This window comes from Oncorhynchus masou, chromosome 29 (assembly GCF_036934945.1).
Source record: "Oncorhynchus masou masou isolate Uvic2021 chromosome 29, UVic_Omas_1.1, whole genome shotgun sequence".
Classification (NCBI taxonomy): domain Eukaryota; kingdom Metazoa; phylum Chordata; class Actinopteri; order Salmoniformes; family Salmonidae; genus Oncorhynchus; species Oncorhynchus masou.
Genome location: NC_088240.1, coordinates 67,908,025 through 67,930,384, shown reverse-complemented (window position 1 = coordinate 67,930,384; position 22,360 = coordinate 67,908,025). Strand labels below are relative to the sequence as shown.

The 22,360-nt window shown below is 47.0% G+C and overlaps 1 protein-coding gene across 1 annotated transcript in view; it reads right to left on the bottom strand.

The window, feature by feature from the left end:
• Positions 1–22,360, bottom strand: part of LOC135520382 (regulating synaptic membrane exocytosis protein 2-like) — a 249,172-nt gene that overhangs the window by 226,179 nt on the left and 633 nt on the right. The window contains exon 2 of the mRNA XM_064945892.1: positions 21,944–22,122. Within this exon, the coding sequence (XP_064801964.1) occupies positions 21,944–22,107 (164 nt within the window). The 5' untranslated portion in view covers positions 22,108–22,122. The remainder of the gene's footprint in view (positions 1–21,943; positions 22,123–22,360) is intronic.

Genomic DNA, 22,360 nt, shown 5'->3' with positions numbered 1-22,360 from the left:
TGTCAGAGTCCCACCACTCTGCACAAGACAGCTAGCCCACCTGAGTTGAACTGTCAGAGTCCCACCACTCTGCACTGGGCAGCTAGCCCACCTGAGTTGAACTGTCAGAGTCCCACCACTCTGCACTAGACAGCTAGCCCACCTGAGTTGAACTGTCAGAGTCCCACCACTCTGCACTGGGCAGCTAGCCCACCTGAGTTGAACTGTCAGAGTCCCACCACTCTGCACTGGGCAGCTAGCCCACCTGAGTTGAACTGTCAGAGTCCCACCACTCTGCACTGGGCAGCTAGCCCACCTGTGTTGAACTGTCAGAGTCCCACCACTCTGCACTTGCCAGCTAGCCCACCTGAGTTGAACTGTCAGAGTCCCACCACTCTGCACTAGACAGCTAGCCCACCTGAGTTGAACTGTCAGAGTCCCACCACTCTGCACTGGGCAGCTAGCCCACCTGAGTTGAACTGTCAGAGTCCCACCACTCTGCACTGGGCAGCTAGCCCACCTGTGTTGAACTGTCAGAGTCCCACCACTCTGCACTGAGACAGCTAGCCCACCTGAGTTGAACTGTCAGAGTCCCACCACTCTGCACTGGGAACCCACCACTCTGCACTGGGCAGCTATCCCAGCTAGCCCACCTGTGTTGAACTGTCAGAGTCCCACCACTCTGCACTGAGACAGCTAGCCCACCTGAGTTGAACTGTCAGAGTCCCACCACTCTGCACTAGACAGCTAGCCCACCTGTGTTGAAAAGTCAGAGTCCCACCACTCTGCACTAGACAGCTAGCCCACCTGTGTTGAACTGTCAGAGTCCCACCACTCTGCACTGAGACAGCTAGCCCACCTGTGTTGAACTGTCAGAGTCCCACCACTCTGCACGAGACAGCTAGCCCACCTGAGTTGAACTGTCAGAGTCCCACCACTCTGCACTAGACAGCTAGGCCACCTGAGTTGAACTGTCAGAGTCCCACCACTCTGCACTTGACAGCTAGCCCACCTGTGTTGAACTGTCAGAGTCCCACCACTCTGCACGAGACAGCTAGCCCACCTGAGTTGAACTGTCAGAGTCCCACCACTCTGCACTGGGCAGCTAGCCCAAATGAGTTGAACTGTCAGAGTCCCACCACTCTGCACTAGACAGCTAGCCCACCTGAGTTGAACTGTCAGAGTCCCACCACTCTGCACTGGGCAGCTAGCCCACCTGAGTTGAACTGTCAGAGTCCCACCACTCTGCACAAGACAGCTAGCCCACCTGTGTTGAACGGTCAGAGTCCCACCACTCTGCACTGGGCAACTAGCCCACCTGTGTTGAATGGTCAGAGTCCCACCACTCTGCACTGGGCAGCTAGCCCACCTGAGTCTGCAACGGTCAGAGTCCCACCACTCTGCACTGGGCAGCTAGCCCACCTGAGTTGAACGGTCAGAGTCCCACCACTCTGCACTGGGCAGCTAGCCCACCTGAGTTGAACGGTCAGAGTCCCACCACTCTGCACTGGGCAGCTAGCCCACCTGAGTTGAACGGTCAGAGTCCCACCACTCTGCACTGGGCAGCTAGCCCACCTGAGTTGAACTGTCAGAGTCCCACTACTCTGCACTAGACAGCTAGCCCACCTGAATTGAACTGTCAGAGTCCCACCACTCTGCACTGGGCAGCTAGCTCACCTGTGTTGAATGGTCAGAGTCCCACCACTCTGCACTGGGCAGCTAGCCCACCTGAGTTGAACGGTCAGAGTCCCACCACTCTGCACTGGGCAGCTAGCCCACCTGAGTTGAACGGTCAGAGTCCCACCACTCTGCACTGGGCAGCTATCCCACCTGAGTTGAACGGTCAGAGTCCCACTACTCTGCACTAGACAGCTAGCCCACCTGAGTTGAACGGTCAGAGTCCCACCACTCTGCACTGGGCAGCTATCCCACCTGAGTTGAACGGTCAGAGTCCCACTACTCTGCACTAGACAGCTAGCCCACCTGAGTTGAACGGTCAGAGTCCCACCACTCTGCACTGGGCAGCTATCCCACCTGAGTTGAACGGTCAGAGTCCCACTACTCTGCACTAGACAGCTAGCCCACCTGAGTTGAACTGTCAGAGTCCCTCACTCTGCACTAGACAGCTAGCCCACCTGAGTTGAACTGTCAGAGTCCCTCACTCTGCACTGTGCAGCGAGCCCACCTGAGTTGAATGGTCAGAGTCCCTCACTCTGCACTGGGCAGCGAGCCCACCTGAGTTGAACGGTCAGAGTCCCACCACTCTGCACTGGGCAGCTAGCCCACCTGGCTCAGCTAGCAGAGGATTTTTCTGACATGAATCATCTACAGTATGTACAGCAGGCGGGTCATAAAGCTACTCACGTTGTGGTTACTGTACGCATCTCTGTAACCATGGCCTGTTAATCTTTGGCCTGTTCTTTGTGATGGTAAAAGTACAGAGAAGCTGCAGACCCCACTAACAAGGCTAATGTTGTTTCTAAAGGATGTGATTAGGGGTTGTATAAGCACATGTTAGGTTTTCCAACGCTAGCTAGCAACCACACACACACACTACCCATGGCTATTACATAATGTCTCTCTTTGGTCAGGCCTCCTCTGCACGCGTTGCTAATAGGCATTATTTACCAATATATACATAGTGTGTGTGTTTGTGTGTTGTGGGAGAGACGGAGACAGACAGAGACAGAGAAAGAGAGAGACAGAGACAGAAACAGCACACAGCTTTTTGAGTCACACCTGCTCCAGCTAGCTGAGTCACCCGCACACACACACGCACGCACGCTCCACACTAGCTGAGTCCTGAATGTGACAGTTTGTTTTTATTATTTGACGCATCCGCACAGACCTCACATCCATGGAAATAATGATCCACACAGTTCTATCACAGTTCTATAACAGTACTATAACAGTTATATCACACTCTATCACACGCACACGCACGTTCTATCCAGCACACAGTATCACGCACGTTCACAGCTCTATCACAGTTACAACACAGCTCTATCACAGTTCTATCACAGCTCTATCACTATCACACTCTATCACAGTTCTATCACAGCACAAGTGTGACAGAAAGAGGTTTGTTTTTATTATTTGACTGTTCTCAGTTGTCATTCGCTTCAGACCTCATCACATCCATGGATCAATAATGATCCAGTTCTAATATCACAGTTCTATCACAGTTCTATAACAGTACTCTTATACAGTCACAGCTCTATCACAGTTCTATCACAGCTCTATCACAGTTCTATCACAGCTCTATCACAGTTCTATCACAGCTCTATAACAGTTCTATCACAGCTCTATCACAGTCTAAATCATCAGCTCTATCACAGTTCTATCACAGTATCACAGCTCTATCACAGTTCTATCACAGCTCTATCACAGTTCTATCACAGCTCTATCACAGTTCTATCACAGCTCTATCACAGCTCTATCACAGTTCTATCACAGCTCTATCACAGTTCTATCACACTCTAGTTCTATCACAGCTCTATAACAGTTCTATCACAGCTCTATCACAGCTCTATCACAGTTCTATCACAGCTCTATCACAGCTCTATCACAGTTCTATCACAGCTCTATCACAGTTCTATCACAGCTCTATCACAGTTCTATCACAGCTCTATCTATCACAGTTCTATCACAGTATCACATCACAGCTCTATCACAATCAGCTCTATATCACAGCTCTATAACAGTTCTATCACAGTTCTATCACAGCTCTATCACAGTTCTATCACAGCTCTATCACAGTTCTATCACAGCTCTATCACAGTTCTATCACAGCTCTATCACAGCTCTATCACAGTTCTATCACAGCTCTATCACAGTTCTATCACAGTTCTATCACAGCTCTATCACAGTTCTATCACAGCTCTATCACAGCTCTATCACAGTTCTATCACAGCTCTATCACAGCTCTATCACAGTTCTATCACAGCTCTATCACAGTTCTATCTCTATCACAGTTCTATCACAGTTCCACAGCTCTATCACAGCTCTATCACAGTTCTATCACAGCTCTATCACAGTTCTATCACAGTATATCACAGCTCTATAACAGTTATATCACAGCTCTATCTATCAGTTCTTCTATCACAGCTCTATCACAGTTCTATCACAGCTCTATCACAGTTCTATCACAGCTCTATCACAGTTCTATCACAGCTCTATCACAGTTCTATCACAGCTCTATCACAGTTCTATCACAGCTCTATCACAGTCTCTATCACAGCTATCACAGTTCTATCACAGTCTATCACAGTTCTATCACAGCTCTATCACAGTTCTATCACAGCTCTATCACAGTTCTATCACAGCTCTATCACAGTTATATCACAGCTCTATCACAGTTCTATCACAGCTCTATCACAGTTCTATCACAGTTATCACAGTTCTATCACAGTTCTATCACAGTTATCACAGTATCACAGCTCTATCACAGTTCTATCACAGCTCTATCACAGTTCTATCACAGCTCTATCACAGTTCACAGCTCTATCACAGTTCTATCACAGCTCTATCACAGTTCTATCACATCTATCAGTTCTATCACATCACAGTTCTATCACAGCTCTATCACAGTATTACAGCTCTATAACAGTTCTATCACAGCTCTATCACAGTTAAATCACAGCTCTATCACAGTTCTATCACAGCTCTATCACAGTTCTATCACAGCTCTATCACAGTTCTATCACAGCTCTATCACAGTTCTATCACAGTATCACAGCTCTATAACAGTTCTATCACAGCTCTATCACAGCTCTATCACAGTTCTATCACAGCTCTATCACAGTTCTATCCCAGCTTTATCACAGTTCTATCCCAGCTTTATCACAGTTATATCACAGCTCTATCACAGTTCTATCACAGTTCTATCCCAGCTTTATCACAGTTCTATCCCAGCTTTATCACAGTTCTATCCCAGCTTTATCACAGTTATATCACAGCTCTATCACAGTTCTATCACAGCTCTATCACAGTTCTATCACAGTTCTATCACAGTTATATCACAGCTCTATCACAGTTCTATCACAGCTCTATCACAGCTATATCACAGCTCTATCACAGCTCTATCACAGTTCTATCCCAGCTTTATCACAGTTCTATCCCAGCTTTATCACAGTTCTATCATAGTTCTTTCACAGTTCTATCACAGCTTTATCACAGTTCTATCATACACCCTTAACTCTCTTCAGTCTGGTCAAGGCATTTTCAAATAGGTCCCATGGTGTCAATCCCTTCCAGTTCCATTGTGTTGACATGTGATAAGCCTGAGCACAGTAGAAAGGGAGCCCAGTAGAAAGGGCCATTTGTCTGTGTCATGTTAACATGGAGACCCTAGCCTGGCCTGATGGGTCATGTTAACATGGAGACCCTAGCCTGGCCTAATGGGTCATGTTAACATGGAGGCCCTAGCCTGGCCTGATGGGTCATGTTAACATGGAGACCCTAGCCTGGCCTGATGGGTCATGTTAACATGGAGACCCTAGCCTGGCCTGATGGGTCATGTTAACATGGAGACCCTAGCCTGGCCTGATGGGTCATGCATGGAGACCCTACATGGAGACCCTAGCCTGGCCTGATGGGTCATGTTAACATGGAGACCCTAGCCTGGCCTGATGGGTCATGTTAACATGGAGACCCTAGCCTGGCCTGATGGGTCATGTTAACATGGAGACCCCCTAGCCTGGCCTGATGGGTCATGTTAACATGGAGACCCTAGCCTGGCCTGATGGGTCATGTTAACATGGAGACCCTAGCCTGGCCTGATGGGTCATGTTAACATGGAGACCCTAGCCTGGCCTGATGGGTCATGTTAACATGGAGACCCTAGCCTGGCCTGATGGGTCATGTTAACATGGAGACCCTAGCCTGGCCTGATGGGTCATGTTAACATGGAGACCCTAGCCTGGCCTGATGGGTCATGTTAACATGGAGACCCTAGCCTGGCCTGATGGGTCATGTTAACATGGAGACCCTAGCCTGGCCTGATGGGTCATGTTAACATGGAGACCCTAGCCTGGCCTGATGGGTCATGTTAACATGGAGACCCTAGCCTGGCCTGATGGGTCATGTTAACATGGAGACCCGAGCCTGGCCTGATGGGTCATGTTAACATGGAGACCCTAGCCTGGCCTGATGGGTCATGTTAACATGGAGACCCTAGCCTGGCCTGATGGGTCATGTTAACATGGAGACCCTAGCCTGGCCTGATGGGTCATGTTAACATGGAGACCCTAGCCTGGCCTGATGGGTCATGTTAACATGGAGACCCTAGCCTGGCCTGATGGGTCATGTTAACATGGAGACCCTAGCCTGGCCTGATGGGTCATGTTAACATGGAGACCCTAGCCTGGCCTGATGGGTCATGTTAACATGGAGACCCTAGCCTGGCCTGATGGGTCATGTTAACATGGAGACCCCTGGCCTGAGCCTGGCCTGATGGGTCATGTTAACATGGAGACCCTAGCCTGGCCTGATGGGTCATGTTAACATGGAGACCCTAGCCTGGCCTGATGGGTCATGTTAACATGGAGACCCTAGCCTGGCCTGATGGGTCATGTTAACATGGAGACCTGAGCCTGGCCTGATGGGTCATGTTAACATGGAGACCCGAGCCTGGCCTGATGGGTCATGTTAACATGGAGACCCTAGCCTGGCCTGATGGGTCATGTTAACATGGAGACCCTAGCCTGGCCTGATGGGTCATGTTAACATGGAGACCCTAGCCTGGCCTGATGGGTCATGTTAACATGGAGACCCTAGCCTGGCCTGATGGGTCATGTTAACATGGAGACCCTAGCCTGGCCTGATGGGTCATGTTAACATGGAGATCCTAGCCTGGCCTGATGGGTCATGTTAACATGGAGACCCGAGCCTGGCCTGATGGGTCATGTTAACATGGAGACCCTAGCCTGGCCTGATGGGTCATGTTAACATGGAGACCCTGGAGCCTGGCCTGATGGGTCATGTTAACATGGAGACCCTAGCCTGGCCTGATGGGTCATGTTAACATGGAGACCCTAGCCTGGCCTGATGGGTCATGTTAACATGGAGACCCTAGCCTGGCCTGATGGGTCATGTTAACATGGAGACCCTAGCCTGGCCTGATGGGTCATGTTAACATGGAGACCCTAGCCTGGCCTGATGGGTCATGTTAACATGGAGACCCTAGCCTGGCCTGATGGGTCATGTTAACATGGAGACCCTAGCCTGGCCTGATGGGTCATGTTAACATGGAGACCCTAGCCTGACCTGATGGGTCATGTTAACATGGAGACCCTAGCCTGGCCTGATGGGTCATGTTAACATGGAGACCCTAGCCTGGCCTGATGGGTCATGTTAACATGGAGACCCTAGCCTGGCCTGATGGGTCATGTTAACATGGAGACCCTGGCCTGATGGGTCCTGGCCTGATGGGTCATGTTAACATGGAGACCCTAGCCTGGCCTGATGGGTCATGTTAACATGGAGACCCTAGCCTGGCCTGATGGGTCATGTTAACATGGAGACCCTAGCCTGGCCTGATGGGTCATGTTAACATGGAGACCCTAGCCTGGCCTGATGGGTCATGTTAACATGGAGACCCTAGCCTGGCCTGATGGGTCATGTTAACATGGTCATGTTAACATGGAGACCCTAGCCTGGCCTGATGGGTCATGTTAACATGGAGACCCTAGCCTGGCCTGATGCATGTTAACATGGAGACCTGCCTGGCCTGATGGGTCATGTTAACATGGAGACCCTAGCCTGGCCTGATGGGTCATGTTAACATGGAGACCCTAGCCTGGCCTGATGGGTCATGTTAACATGGAGACCCTAGCCTGGCCTGATGGGTCATGTTAACATGGAGACCCTAGCCTGGCCTGATGGGTCATGTTAACATGGAGACCCTAGCCTGGCCTGATGGGTCATGTTAACATGGAGACCCTAGCCTGGCCTGATGGGTCATGTTAACATGGAGACCCTAGCCTGGCCTGATGGGTCATGTTAACATGGAGACCCTAGCCTGGCCTGATGGGTCATGTTAACATGGAGACCCTAGCCTGGCCTGATGGGTCATGTTAACATGGAGACCCTAGCCTGGCCTGATGGGTCATGTTAACATGGAGACCCTAGCCTGGCCTGATGGGTCATGTTAACATGGAGACCCCTGGCCTGAGCCTGGCCTGATGGGTCATGTTAACATGGAGACCCTAGCCTGGCCTGATGGGTCATGTTAACATGGAGACCCTAGCCTGGCCTGATGGGTCATGTTAACATGGAGACCCTAGCCTGGCCTGATGGGTCATGCTAACATGGAGACCCTAGCCTGGCCTGATGGGTCATGTTAACATGGAGACCCTAGCCTGGCCTAATGGGTCATGTTAACATGGAGAACCTAGCCTGGCCTGATGGGTCATGTTAACATGGAGACCCTAGCCTGGCCTGATGGGTCATGTTAACATGGAGAACCTAGGCTGGCCTCATCATCACATCACCACAAACCACATGACGTCTTAATGTACTAATTTACTGTATTGGTCATTGTCTTCATTCATGGTGATGGAATGTCTACAGGTACAAACTTAGGTGACCAGCAAACAGTGTGAAGGGAACGTATGTGAACCCTTTAGAATTACCTGGATTTCTGCATAAATTGGTCATAAAATATGATCTGATCTTCATCTAAGTTACAACAATAGACAAACAGTCTGCTTAAACTAATAACACACAAACAATTATAATTGTCTTTATTGAATACACTGTGTAAACATTCACAGTGCAGGTTGGAAAAAGTATGTGAACCCTTGGATTTAATAACAGGTTGACCCTGCTTTGGCAGCAATAACCTCAACCAAATGTTTTCTGTAGTTGCGGATCAGACCTGCACAATGGTCAGGAGTAATTTTGGACCATTCCTCTTTACTAAACTGTTTCAGTTCCACAATATTCTTGGGATGTCTGGTGTGAAGCTCTCTCTTGAGGTTATGCCACGGCATCTCAATTCGGGTTGGGGTCTGGACTGACTGGGCCACTCCAGGAGGCATATTTTCTTCTGTTCAAGCCATTCTGTTATTGATTTACTTCTGTCTTTTGGGTTGTTGTCCTGTTGTATCACCTAACGTCTGTTGAGCTTCAATTGGTGGACAGATAGCCTTACATTCTCCTGCAAAATGTCTTGAGAAACTTGGGAATTCATTTTTCCATCGATGATAGCAAGCTGTCCAGGCCCTGAGGCAGCAAAGCACGCCCAAACCATGATGCTCCCTCCACCATAGTTTACAGTTGGGATGAGGTTTTGATGCTGGTGTGCTGTGCTGTGCCTTTTTTAGAACACATAATGTTGTGTTTTCCTTCCAAACAACTCAACATTAGCTTCATTGGTCCACAGAAGATTTTGCCAGTAGAGCTGTGGAACATCCAGGTGCTCTTTTGCAAACTTCAGACGTGCAGCAATTTTTGGGGGACAGCAATGTCTTCTTCCATGGTGTCCTCCCATGAACACCATTCTTCTTTTGTCACGACTTCCGCCGAAGTCGATCCCTCTCCTTGTTCGGGCGGTGTTCGGCGGTCGACGTCACCGACCTTCTTGCCATCACTGATCCATTTTTCATTTTTTATTGGTTTTGTCTTGTTTTCCTTCACATCTGGTTCCAATCCCATCAACTACATGTTGTGTATTTAACCCTCTGTTTCCCCTCATGTCCTTGTCGGAGATTGTTTGATTGTATGTTTCTGTATTATGTGTTGGTGCGCGACGGGTTTTGTACCCACTTTTTATTATTTTGTCATTTTGGTTTTGGAGTTTTGTGAAGCACTGATTAAACAACTCTGTTTATACCAAGTTTGATTCTCCTGCGCCTGACTTCCCTGCTACCAACACGCACCCATTACATCTTTAGTGTTTTACGTATTGTACACTAGTCAACAGAAATGTTAGCATCTTCCAGAGATTTCTGGAAGTCTTAAGCTGACACTCCAGGATTCTTCTTAACCTCATTGAGCATTCGGCGCTGTGCTCTTGGAGAGTAGCAACAGTGCTGAAATTTCTCAATGTACAGACAATTTGTCTTACCATGGATCTTCTATTACAGATACTTTTGTAACCCTTTCGAGCTTTATGCAAGGCAACAATTCTTAACCTTAGGTCTTCTGAGATATGTTTTGTTAGAGGCATGTTTCACATCAGGCAATGCCTCTTGTGAATAGCAAACTCAAATTTTGTGAATGTTTTTTATTGGGCAGGGTAGGTAGATCTAAACAAAACATAGGGGTTCACATACTTTTTTCAACATACACTGTGAATGTTTAAATGATCTATTCAATATAGACACAAAAAACTGTAATTTGTGTGTTATTAGTTTAAGCACACTGATTTAATCTATTGTCTGTACTAAGTTCACATACTTTTTCTTGCCACTCTATGTACAATACAATAATGTACTATTAACATTAGGTGGTTAGTAAGGATGGTAAATTAAGACTGCACAAAATGTGGTTGTTTTCCATGTTATTTGACCAAGAAAGATATTTAATTTGATGATTTGTGTTTGCCCATAACTTTGCACTTTTTGATGTAAATGATTGAGGAAAGGGTTTTGATCTTTCTGGATCCATTTGAATGACAATTGCACCTCCTGAGTGGCGCAGAATTCTAAGGAACTGCATCGCAGTGCTTGAGGTGTCACTGCAGAGCCGGGTTCGATCCCAGGCTGTGTCACAGCCGGTCGTGACCGGGAGACACATGAGGCGGTGCACAATTGGCCCAGCGTTGTCCGGGTTTGGCAGGCCGGGATTACCTTGTCCTATCATGCTTTAGCAACTCCTTGTGGTGGGCTGGGTGCTCGCAAGCTGACTTTGGTCGCCAGCTGGGCGGTGTTTCCTCCAACACATTGGTGTGGCTGGTTTCCGGGTTAATCAAGCAGTGAGGCTAGGCAGGGTTGTGTTTCGGAGGAGTCATGGCTCTCAACCTTCGCCTCTCCCGAGTCTGTACGGGTGTTGCAGCAATGGGACAAGACTGTAACTACCAACTGGCTATCATGAAAAAGGGGTAAAAGTTTTTTTTTTAAGAATGACAATCGCAGAGAAAGGGAAAGGGCAACAACTAATACAATTCCAAATATTGAATCCTGCAAGATACTGTTCTTAATTATACAACTACCAGAGACGTGGTAAAAAAATGTTTGCCCGTGCTACAGACATCTATATTGGTCCGCTAATACTAGAAAAGTAAAGGCCCCATGCTTAATATATACAGTATGTGCACACACGCACACACACACACACAAACCACTCAAGACGTCCTTGTTGTGCAGAACAGAGAGAGATGCCTTTTCCCTAACCTTTTGGAGTTCAGAAATCATAAAACGAGGCCTGAGGGAGTTTCACCACAGAGAAAAAGGAAACAGGATTCTCTGACTCTGGATATCTACAATGACAGAACATTCTGGAATAATACAGGAATATCCCCACCGCCTTCACACTACCTTTAAACACCATAGTTAGGAGGACCGTGGTGTATGTTGGAACTTGGAACAGTTGATCAGAGGTGGATGTACTGCGTAGAAGCTACAGTTCATGGCTGAAAAACCTCAAGCTCATGCTGCAGAAAAAGAACCCCCAACAAAGAAATAATTGTTTGCAAGGAACTAGAAGTCATCTTTGACTGAAAACTACAAGCCCAGTGTCATGACGTTGGCCTCTTTGGGTATAGCAAGCCCATCCCCCTCTCCCTGCCTCCCCCTTGCCTCCTTCAACTAGGTTGCTGTGGTCAGAGAGGTCATAAATTCCTGAGAAGACCCTGCCACATGGCCACACAGTATAGAGAGAGTAAAATTTCATAGAGAACAAAGGAAATCCTATCAGCTCATAGAACTTGAGGTACGAACAAATTTCATGTTCCGGAGAAAGTATAAAAGATCGGTGAAAAATCCAGCTACGAACTGGTCCTTTTGTCACAACTTGGGGAAGCTCATGGGAGACGGTGTGGCCACATTACCATAACGCTGTTTATATAATAGCCTCAGATATGAGGTTTACATCTAATTGTTGTATAAGATGAATGAGTGTGATACTGTTTGTATAATTGTGTAATATGATTGTGGACTGTTTAATGAAGAAAAATACAATTCCCTTTTGATTTGAACTAAATCAGAGGACCGCCCCTGAGCCCAGTTAGAGTCAGACATCCTAGGACAGCACTTTTCTGCAATTCCGAATAAAAACCCCACTCGGGTTTTCGATCAGCAGACCGAGCTTATCTCAATTACGAGATGGCTAAATGTTGCAGACCATGCTTTTCTCCATTAGGAGGAGACAAAGGTTGTAGACTATTGCTGAATCTTTTAAACATACCACGTGGTTAAACTCTTAGACTATCGATACCGACAGAATAAGAACAAGTCTTTGATATTAATTACTAGTCTGCAGCTAGGAATTCGGTATCATTGAACGCGAAGAACGACAACCGCCATTCTATAATGAACGAATGAATGTCACTCTGAACTATCCCCTCATAGTGAAGACTGGGTTCGTGCAGATAACCAACAATTTACAACGTTTGGAATAAGACTAATGTCAGGTAAAGTAAATAATTCATTAATCAGAAGACAATGAATCAGATATTAAAATATCTGAAAGGTTATATTAGGAAATTATACCCTTGTAATCTGAATATTTTTCCTTGGTGCCCCGACTTCCTAGTTAATTAGTTACGTGATTAATCAGTTGATCGCGTAATACTAATTACAGACAATCTTTGATAAAAACTATAAGTCTTCAGTTAATGATAGTAAAGACACGACACCAGATTAATAGGATATAGGTTCATATCCATGCTTGTAAATGCTATTCATATACTGTATTCTCTCCTCAGCTGCTTGGTTCCATGGGTCAAAAAAGTGATGAACAGTACCTCCCTTTCTCTTTCACTCCCTCTTTCTTTCTCTTTCACTTTCTCCTTTTCTCTATTTTCTCTGTCTTGTCTCCCTCTCTGTATCGCCCTCCCCTCTTTCTCTCTCCCTCTTTTGCAAACTTTCCATCTTTCTCTCTCTCCCCCCCTCCCTTTCTCCTCCCCCCCTCTCTCTGATCTCCCGCCTCTCTCTCTCTCTGGTTTCACCAGCCCCTCCTCAGTAATGCTGACTGCCCGCTTTCCGGCCACCCAGGCTGCCTTTTCCCAGCATGCTCTCTGTCAGAGGCTTATGTAACAGTGTTACGCCAGGAGCTATGTGTTCTGGCTGGGCAGCACACTACACTACACTACAATACACTATACTGCTACTACAGTCCCTATCAGAAATACTCTCCGTTACTGTACACTGTAACACTGTGTTCTGCAAATGCGATTGAAGCGTCTCGGTGAGAAACGTACATTTCCATCACGTGTTTTCGTACTTAATCAACAAGGGAAACTCAATTGACAACCAGGAGAGAGGGGAGAATAAGTTGAATCTTCATGGGATAGAATGGAACGGAAGTGAATATGTGCATATGGGCACTGGTGACTAATGCAGATCTATGTGTTTAATAAAGAACAAAGCTTTGGGAGACAATGGGCTCCTCCTGTCCCTGTCCCAGAGAAGCTAGCCGTGTGCTGTTTGAGATGACGAGAATTATTTCTCTGTGAATGGGCCTGATGTCCTGTTCCTGTCAAATCAGCAGCAGAACAGAGGCTCCAGATACCATCTCATACGTCAGTACAGAGCTGCTCTCTCTCTCTCCCTCAGCCAGTTACGGACATTCAGCCAGCTAGCTCACAGAAAGCAGGCCGTTTCACCTCTCATGCAACAGAAACCACTACCAAACCACAACACAACCTCCCAACCATAGATCTCCTCTGTACACAACCACTACATAACCAATACACACCCACTATTCAACCAATGGTTTCAGCTGATACCATCTCTTACGTCAATGCTTCACTCCCTCAGTGTGCTACAGACACTAAGCAAGCTAGCAGGTAGCCTAGTGGTTAAGGGTGTTGGGCTGGTTTGAATCCCCGGGCTGACGATGTGAAAAATCTTTTGATATTCCCTTGAGCAAGGCAGAAAACACTAATAGCTCCTGTAAATCTCTCTCGATTAGAGCATCTGTTAAATGACTAAATGATATCATAACCGCCATTGATAAAATACAGTACTGTGCAGATGTCTTCATCGACCTGGCCAAGGCTGTCGACTCTGTCAATCAATGACTGCCTCACCTGATTCACCATTTACTTCTCAGAAGAAGTAAATGGTGAATCTCAAATCGGAGGGCCTTTTGTTCCGACCTCTGGCAAGCTCTATGGGGGTGCCACAGGGTTCAATTCTCGGGCCGACTCTTTTCTCTGTATATATCAATGATGTCGCTCTTGCTGCGGGTGATTCTTTGATCCACCTCTACGCAGACGACAACATTTTGTATACATCTGGCCCATCTTTGGACACTGTTAACAAACCTCCAAATGAGCTTCAACGCCATACAACACTCCTTACGTGGCCTCCAACTGCGCTTAAATGCAAGTAAAACGAAATGCATGCTCTTCAACCAATCGCTGCCCGCACCCGCCCGACTAGCATCTCTACTCTGGACGGTTCTGACTTAGAATATGAGGACAACTATAAATACCTAGGTGTCTGGCTAGACTGTAAACTCTCCTCCCACATTAAGCATCTCCAATCCAAAGTTAAATCTAGAACTGGCTTCCTATTTCGCAACAAAGCCTCCTTCACTCATGCTGCTAAACTTACCCTTGTAAAATGGATTATCCTACCAATTCTCGACTTCGGCGATGACATTTACAAATTAGCCTCCAACACTCTACTCAGCAAATTTGATGCAGTCTATCATGGTGCTATCCATTTTGTCACCAAAGCCCCATATACTACCCACCACTGCGACCTGTATGCTCTCGTTGGCTGGCCCACGCTTCATATTCGTCGCCAAACCCACTGGCTCCAGGTCATCTATAAGTCTTTGCTTGGTATAGCTCTGCCTTATCTAAGCTCACTGGTCACCATAGCAACACCCACCTGTAGCACGTGCTCCAGCAGGTATATTTCACTGGTCATCCCCAAAGCCAACACCTCCTTTGGCCATCTTTTCTTCCAGTTCTCTGCTGCCAATGACTGGAACGAATTGCAAAAATCACTGAAGTTGAAGACTTATAACTTCACTAACTTTAAGCATCAGCTGTCAGAGCAGCTTACCAATCGATGCAGCTGTACACAGCCCATCTGTAAATAGCCCATCCAACCAACTACCTACCTCATCCCCATATTTGTTTTTGTTTTTCTGCTCTTTTGTACACTAGAATTTCTACTTGCACATCCTCATCTGCACATATATCACTCCAGTGTAAATTGCTAAATTGTAATTACTTCGCCACTATTGGCCTATTTACTGCTTTACCTCCTCACTATATTTGCGCACACTGTGTACAGATTTTTCTATTGTGTTATTGCCCGTACGTTTGTTTATCCCAGGTGTAACTCTGTGTTGTTGTTTTTGTCGCACTGCTTTGCTTTATCTTGGCCAGGTCACAGTTGTAAATGAGAGCTTGTTCTCAACTTGCCTACCTGGTTAATTTAAGGTGAAATGTAGCTAGTTCACAGAACAACACGGACTATAACACTTCTCAGTACACCTTGTATGTATGACATAAACTCTGCAACGTCTGGGCCTCCCAGGTGGCGCAGTGGTCTAGGGCCACCACAGACTCTGGGTTCGAGCCCAGGCTCTGTTGTAGCCGGCCGCGACCGGGAGGTCCATAGGGCGACGCACAATTGGCCTTTCTTTCTTTTGGTGTTTTTCAGAGTCCGTAGAAAGGCCTCTTTAGTGTCCTAAGTTCTAACTGTGACCTTAACTGCCTTTTGTCTGTAAGCTGTTAGTGTCTTACTGACCGTTCCACAGATGCATGTTCATTAATTGTTTCATTAATACTGGCATTCATTAATCATTAACAACTCTGGACAGACAGGGTACATGGCCTCTGCCATACAAGTCCCTCTGGAGTAAAATACAGTACATACAGGGATGGGGACCGGGGCATCCTCTATTGCCCTGCTCTTTAGACGAGATGGAGCAGGGGGTGGGGACCGGGGCATCCTCTATTACCCTGCTCTTTAGACGAGATGGAGCAGGTGGTGGGGACCGGGGCATCCTCTATTGCCCTGCTTTTTAGACGAGGTGGAGCAGGTGGTGGGGACCGTGGCATCCTCTATCGCCCTGCTCTTTAGACGAGATGGAGCAGGGGGTGGGGACCGGGGCATCCTCTATTGCCCTGCTCTTTAGACGAGATGGAGCAGGGGGTGGGGACCGGGGCATCCTCTATTGCCCTGCTCTTTAGACGAGATGGAGCAGGGGTGGGGACCGGGGCATCCTCTATTGCCCTGCTCTTTAGACGAGATGGAGCAGGGGGTGGGGACCGGGGCAACCTCTATTGCCCTGCTCTATAGACGAGATGGAGCAGGTGGTGGGGACCAGGGCATCCTCTATTGCCCTGCTCTTTAGACGAGATGGAGCAGGGGGTGGGGACCGGGGCATCCTCTATTGCCCTGCTCTTTAGACGAGATGGAGCAGGTGGTGGGGACCGGGGCATCCTCTATTGCCCTGCTCTATAGACGAGATGGAGCAGGTGGTGGGGACCGGGGCATCCTCTATTACCCTGCTCTTTAGACGAGATGGAGCAGGGGGTGGGGACCGGGGCATCCTCTATTACCCTGCTCTTTAGACGAGATGGAGCAGGGGGTGGGGACCGGGGCATCCTCTATTACCCTGCTCTTTAGACGAGATGGAGCAGGGGGTGGGGACCGGGCAACCTCTATTGCCCTGCTCTTTAGACGAGATGGAGCAGGGGGTGGGGACCGGGGCATCCTCTATTGCCCTGCTCTTTAGACGAGATGGAGCAGGGGTGGGGACTGGGGCATTCTCTATTGCCCTGCTCTTTAGACGAGATGGAGCAGGGGGTGGGGACCGGGGCATCCTCTATTGCCCTGCTCTTTAGACGAGATGGAGCAGGGGGTGGGGACCGGGGCATCCTCTATTACCCTTCTCTTTAGACGAGATGGAGCAGGGGGTGGGGACCGGGGCATCCTCTATTGCCCTGCTCTTTAGACGGGGGTGCAGGACCAGGACAGGGCCACGGTGGCAGACGTCTTAGACCCAGAATAGCACTATCTCGGTGGGAGTCCCTCACACGAGGCAGCTGCCGTAATTAGGGCTGTCAGTGGAGGCCCTGGTGAGCACTGGGACACGGATAATGAGTCAGCCTACAAGACAAGGACCGCAGGAGTGGAGAGTGGCTGCAGAGACAGGGTCTCCTCCACCGTGGGGCACCATGGGGCACCAGGTCACTCTCTGGAAGAAGTGGACCCCCGGGTCTCGTCTGGGCCTTGTGGGTTAACCCTACTAGGTTTGCTGATCCTGGGCTGCGGATCTGTGGATCCTCCCTGTGGCCCTGGGTCTCTGCATCCCAGGGTGTTTGGGTCATTACTGTAACAGTCAGAGGTTCAGTGAAGCATGAGGAGCTGACCGGCTGCTGCAGCAGGCATACAGCTAGCTGGCTACAGTCTGTTTGAAGTGCCAGTGTACCTGGAGTGATGGATGCTTGGTTAATTGGAGTAGTGTGCACTGCCTTTAATCATTCCATATTGCATCACATCACCTAGTATTGGTGCTGTTCGTTAACTAAACTCACAGTACACGTATGGATGTTTCTCTGAACAAATCAGAGCTCTAGAACACCTTAAAAAGTTGAATAAGTTGAGCTACTGTATATTGTAAGGGTAGGAGGCTAGTATGGGGAAACAACCAATCGGTATCAGAGTGACATAAAATTGACCAAGCACTAGAGCCCTCAAACTCAAATCTGGACCTCAAAGCCAGTTCCACTCCAAAAATGATTTACAACTGAGACAACAGGTGAGTACAATTAATAATCAGGTAGAACAGAAAACCAGCAGGCTCTGGACCTCGTCGGATCAGAGGTGAATACCCCGTCACTTTAACTTGAACATTTGATTGGCTATTTAGTGTAACTGGTACATTGTCTAATAATATCAAATTATGTATGTGGATGTTTCTCTAAATTCATTTGAACACTGTTGGGATTTATAGCAGTTGTGATATGTAGTAATATATAGACAGATGAGGAACAACACACATGCTAGTATGTAGAATTGGGAAAGACTGAATAATGACATGGGAGTCAGCAGTAGCAGCAGCAGTACTCTCCCTGCATTCCTCTGAATTGTCTGACATTGTCTTGGTACCAGGGACAGGGACTTGGCAAACCCTACACATCTGGAGGCTACTCTCTCTTTCTCTTTCTCTTTCTCTCCCTGTCTCTCTCTCTTCTTTCTCTTTCTCCCTGTCTCTCCTTGTCTCCCCCTGTCTCTCTATGTGTGTGTGTCTCTCTCTCTCTGTCTCTCTCTCTCTCTTTCTCTTTCTCCCTGTCTCTCCCTGTCTCCCCCTGTCTCTCTCTGTGTGTGTCTCTCTCTCTTTCTCTCTCTTTCTCTCCCTGTCTCTCTCTCTCTCTCTGTGTCTCTCTGTCTCTCTCTGTCTCTCTCTTTCTCCCTGTCTCCCCCTGTCTCTCTCTCTCTTCTTTCTCTTTCTCCCTGTCTCTCCCTGTCTCCCCCTGTCTCTCCCTGTGTCTCTCTCTGTCTCTCTCTCTCTTTCTTTCCCTGTCTCTCCCTGTCTCTCTCTGTCTCTTTCTGTCACTCTCTGTCTCTCTCTTTCTGTCTCTTTCTGTATCTCAGGATTCATTCTATTAAATTACAGGTTGACTATCAAATGGCACCTTATTCCTTATATAGTGCACTAGTTTTTGCTAGAGCCTTATTCTATTCCCTATTCCCTATATAGTGCACTACTTGTGTCCATAGCAAAGCGTAGGTTCCTGTCTCATGTTAGGTGATACAGGATAAAAACACACCATGTCAAATAGTCCCTAAAACCTACATTGTATTTAACATGTGACATGTTTTTCAAACTGAACTGCTGTAGTCTGATACAGTGTGTTTACTCTGCTGACATCACTTGTTGACAAACAGCCCAGACTATAATACTAACATGAGTAACTGCTGTGAGGGTGACATACCCTGTGTGCATCCCAGTTGTCACCCTTCCCTATATAGTGCACTACTTTTGATCAGAGCCCTGTGGACTATGAGGGGAATAATAGTGTGATATTTGGCACACAACCCTCTTTGTTCACCTCTGCTAATGAGAGAAGACAGGGCAACTGAGGCATTTAGAGGGAAAGAGGTGGAGGAAGGAGAGGGAGAGAAGGGAGGGAGGAAGGGGGAGGCCACACAGGGAACATGACAGGGTGATCATACATCTACATTTAGTCCCTTAGCTACACTCTTATACAGAGGGATTTACTTACAATAAGTGCATTCACCTATTGTAGGTAAAACAACCACATATCATGATAATTTTAAGTAAAACTACTCTCTGCAAAATCAGTGCTAGTAAGACTATGGAATGATACATATTTCTGCATAAGCCACATCCCAGCCCAACATCTCTACCTGTCGCAAGACCCACTGGTTGATGCTTATTTATTAAAAAAATAAACAACTCAGACCTCATCCCCCCTATCTAAGATACATACTGCAGCCATCATCCTCAGTCACATTCTGTTAAAGGTCCCCAAAGCACACACATCCCTGGGTCGCTCCTCTTTTCAGTTCGCTGCAACTAGAGACTGGAACGAGCTGCAAAAAACACTCAAACTGAACCGTTTTATCTCCATCTCGTCATTCAAAGACTCAACCATGGACACTCTTACTGACAGTTTTGGCTGCTTCGTGTGATGTATTGTTGTCTCTACCTTTCTTGCCCCTTTGTGCCCGATAATGTTAGTACCATGTTGTGCTGCAGCCATGTTGTGTTGCTACCATGTTGTTGTCGTGTGGTGTTGCTACCATGCTGTGTTGTCATGTGTTGCTGCTATGCTATGTTGTTGTCTTAGGTCCCTCTTTATGTGGTGTTGTGGTGTCTCTCTTGTTGTGATGTGTGTTTTGTCCTATATTTAATGTTTAATTTTTAATCCCAGCAGGAATCCATTTGTTTTTTGGTAGGTCGTCATTGTAAATAATAATATGTTCTTAACTGACTTGCCTAGTTAAATAAAGGTTCATTTAAAAAATGTAAAAACACCCCAGTCTCTGTGTGTCTGAAAATAATGAACTTTAGAAAAAGTGACTGAGTGACCCTGTCGCCTGTAAGGTAGACTAGCATCCTTGCTGCACACACTCAGTTAGTTATGCTACGCTAGGCTCTGACATCACAGGCAGCCTGCATGGCTGTGAGTGACTAAAGCTGACAATCGCTTTACCTCAGAGAGAGAGAGAGAGACGGCAGAGAGAGGGCGAGAGAGCGTGAGAGAGAAGACAAGAGAAGAGAAAGAAAGGGAAAGAGGGACATAGAGAGAGAGAGAGAGAGAGAGAGAGAGAGAGAGGAATACAAAAAGCACTCAGCGATGGGAAAAACAGCCAGGGATGATTCACACGCAGGCAGCACCACAAACGGGGGTGGCCTGCCTTCCGTTATGGAGTCTGTGAGTCATATTTACCACAGTATTGCTCCACTAGGCGACTTCCTCCCCGGTCCCCATCAGAACAAACCCAACTGTTAATATTTACCCGATGACGGAAATCATCAGTCTCTGGAGGTACTTCAGACAAGGTGTGCATCACAAATGGTACTCTAGTCTCTATAGAGTGCACTACATTTGAGCAGGGCCCATATGTTAAAGTAATGCATTATAAAGGAAATAGTGTGCCATTTGGGACTAAGAAAAGGACGGACATCTGGAATCAAAAGACTCTTTGGAAAAACCTGCATGTTGGCCCTTGAACCACTGTGTAGATCCACGAGGGAACAACTCAGAACCAACCTGTGGTACAATATCTCCTCATATCTATTCAAATTCCAAAGACTTAAGGAGAGGAAAGTAGATGAAAAAAGTATGGCAGTCTTAATATAATCCCAAAACCACAGTAAAATAGAGGATGTTTGAGACTTTTCCACAAAAAAATGAAGTTACAGTTTATGGAAACAAAACCGGTTGTTTCATGAGGATAATACAATATATGCAGGAAGTGACTAGATAGAGATAACTGTGTTCAATATTTAGTATCACACTAAAAGCGTTGTCAAATGCATGTCAATAATTTGGCACACAAAGTTTAGACTATGAATAGCAATGAATGATCCATCTACACGCGCAAGCGTCAACGGCATAGGGACTGTGCTGCTGCTCTATGCATAGAACTGGACAGCGCCGTGGTGCTGAAATGCTCAGCGACATCTGATTCTGCACACACAGGAGAAGGAACGTTCCCGTTTTTATAACACTGACAGATAGGCTAACGTTGAAAATCATTATACGGGATATATCTAATTATTTATTCAAACGCCATTGTTTCATCATTGTTGTGTAATATGTACGTGATTGAAAAGGAAGTAGTATGATTTGACGCGAAGATGGCGCCCGTTGCTAACCCAACCCAAAGCCAACAGAGTGAGAAGGCCGCTTAAAAGCCTAGGATTCAAATGCACTGCTAACTGTTGAAAGACATAGGCTACTGAAGCATATTCAGTCGACTCAAAGATTCTTCTCCCTGCTCATATTATCCAAAAATTCATTTGGAGAACAGACTAAATGCATAGCCAACATGCTGCCTTATTGTAAAAGCTATTTCTACAGGCAATGATGTTCATAAATATATCTTCTCTACACTCAGAACGATCAGCCCATTAGAACAGGCAACATGTGCAGGACGTAGGCTACGTAACCCTGAAATGTGATCAGCTCCAGCTCGCGACAACCAGTTACAACAGGGTTACCCCAACCCAGCACTCACTGCACGAGCACGGCTGACGTGACAGTAAGCGCGCGATGTCCCCACAATGACTCTCTCTCTTTCTCCACTCTCTCTCTCACACACGTTTGAATGATAGCGAATCATTAATGGCTTACTTTAGCATTGACTGTTCCTTATCATCTTCCTTTTTCTGTCGGTCCATGACGCCCAGGATGATCTTCCTCTCATCCTCGGTGAGGTGGCTGAGGTCCGGCAGGTCGGGTAGGGCTCCAGCCGGCGGGGGGGCGCCTGGGCCCCGGGGCCCGAGTGGAGCTGACATCGCTACACACAATTGCTAAAAAATAATAATAATAACATTTTTTTTAAAGACCAACATTGAGTGACAGAATGAATATACTTAATTTTAATAGAAAATTGCCTAATTTCAAAATCATATGGCTTCTCTCTAATATTAAGCTGAAATATTCAATTGGTGTGGTTGTTGTATTCATAATCATAACCACTAGCATAGGCTACCCTAATGCAAGACCTTTCGGTTGGATTGTTCACATATATTCTAACGCATGCCGGTA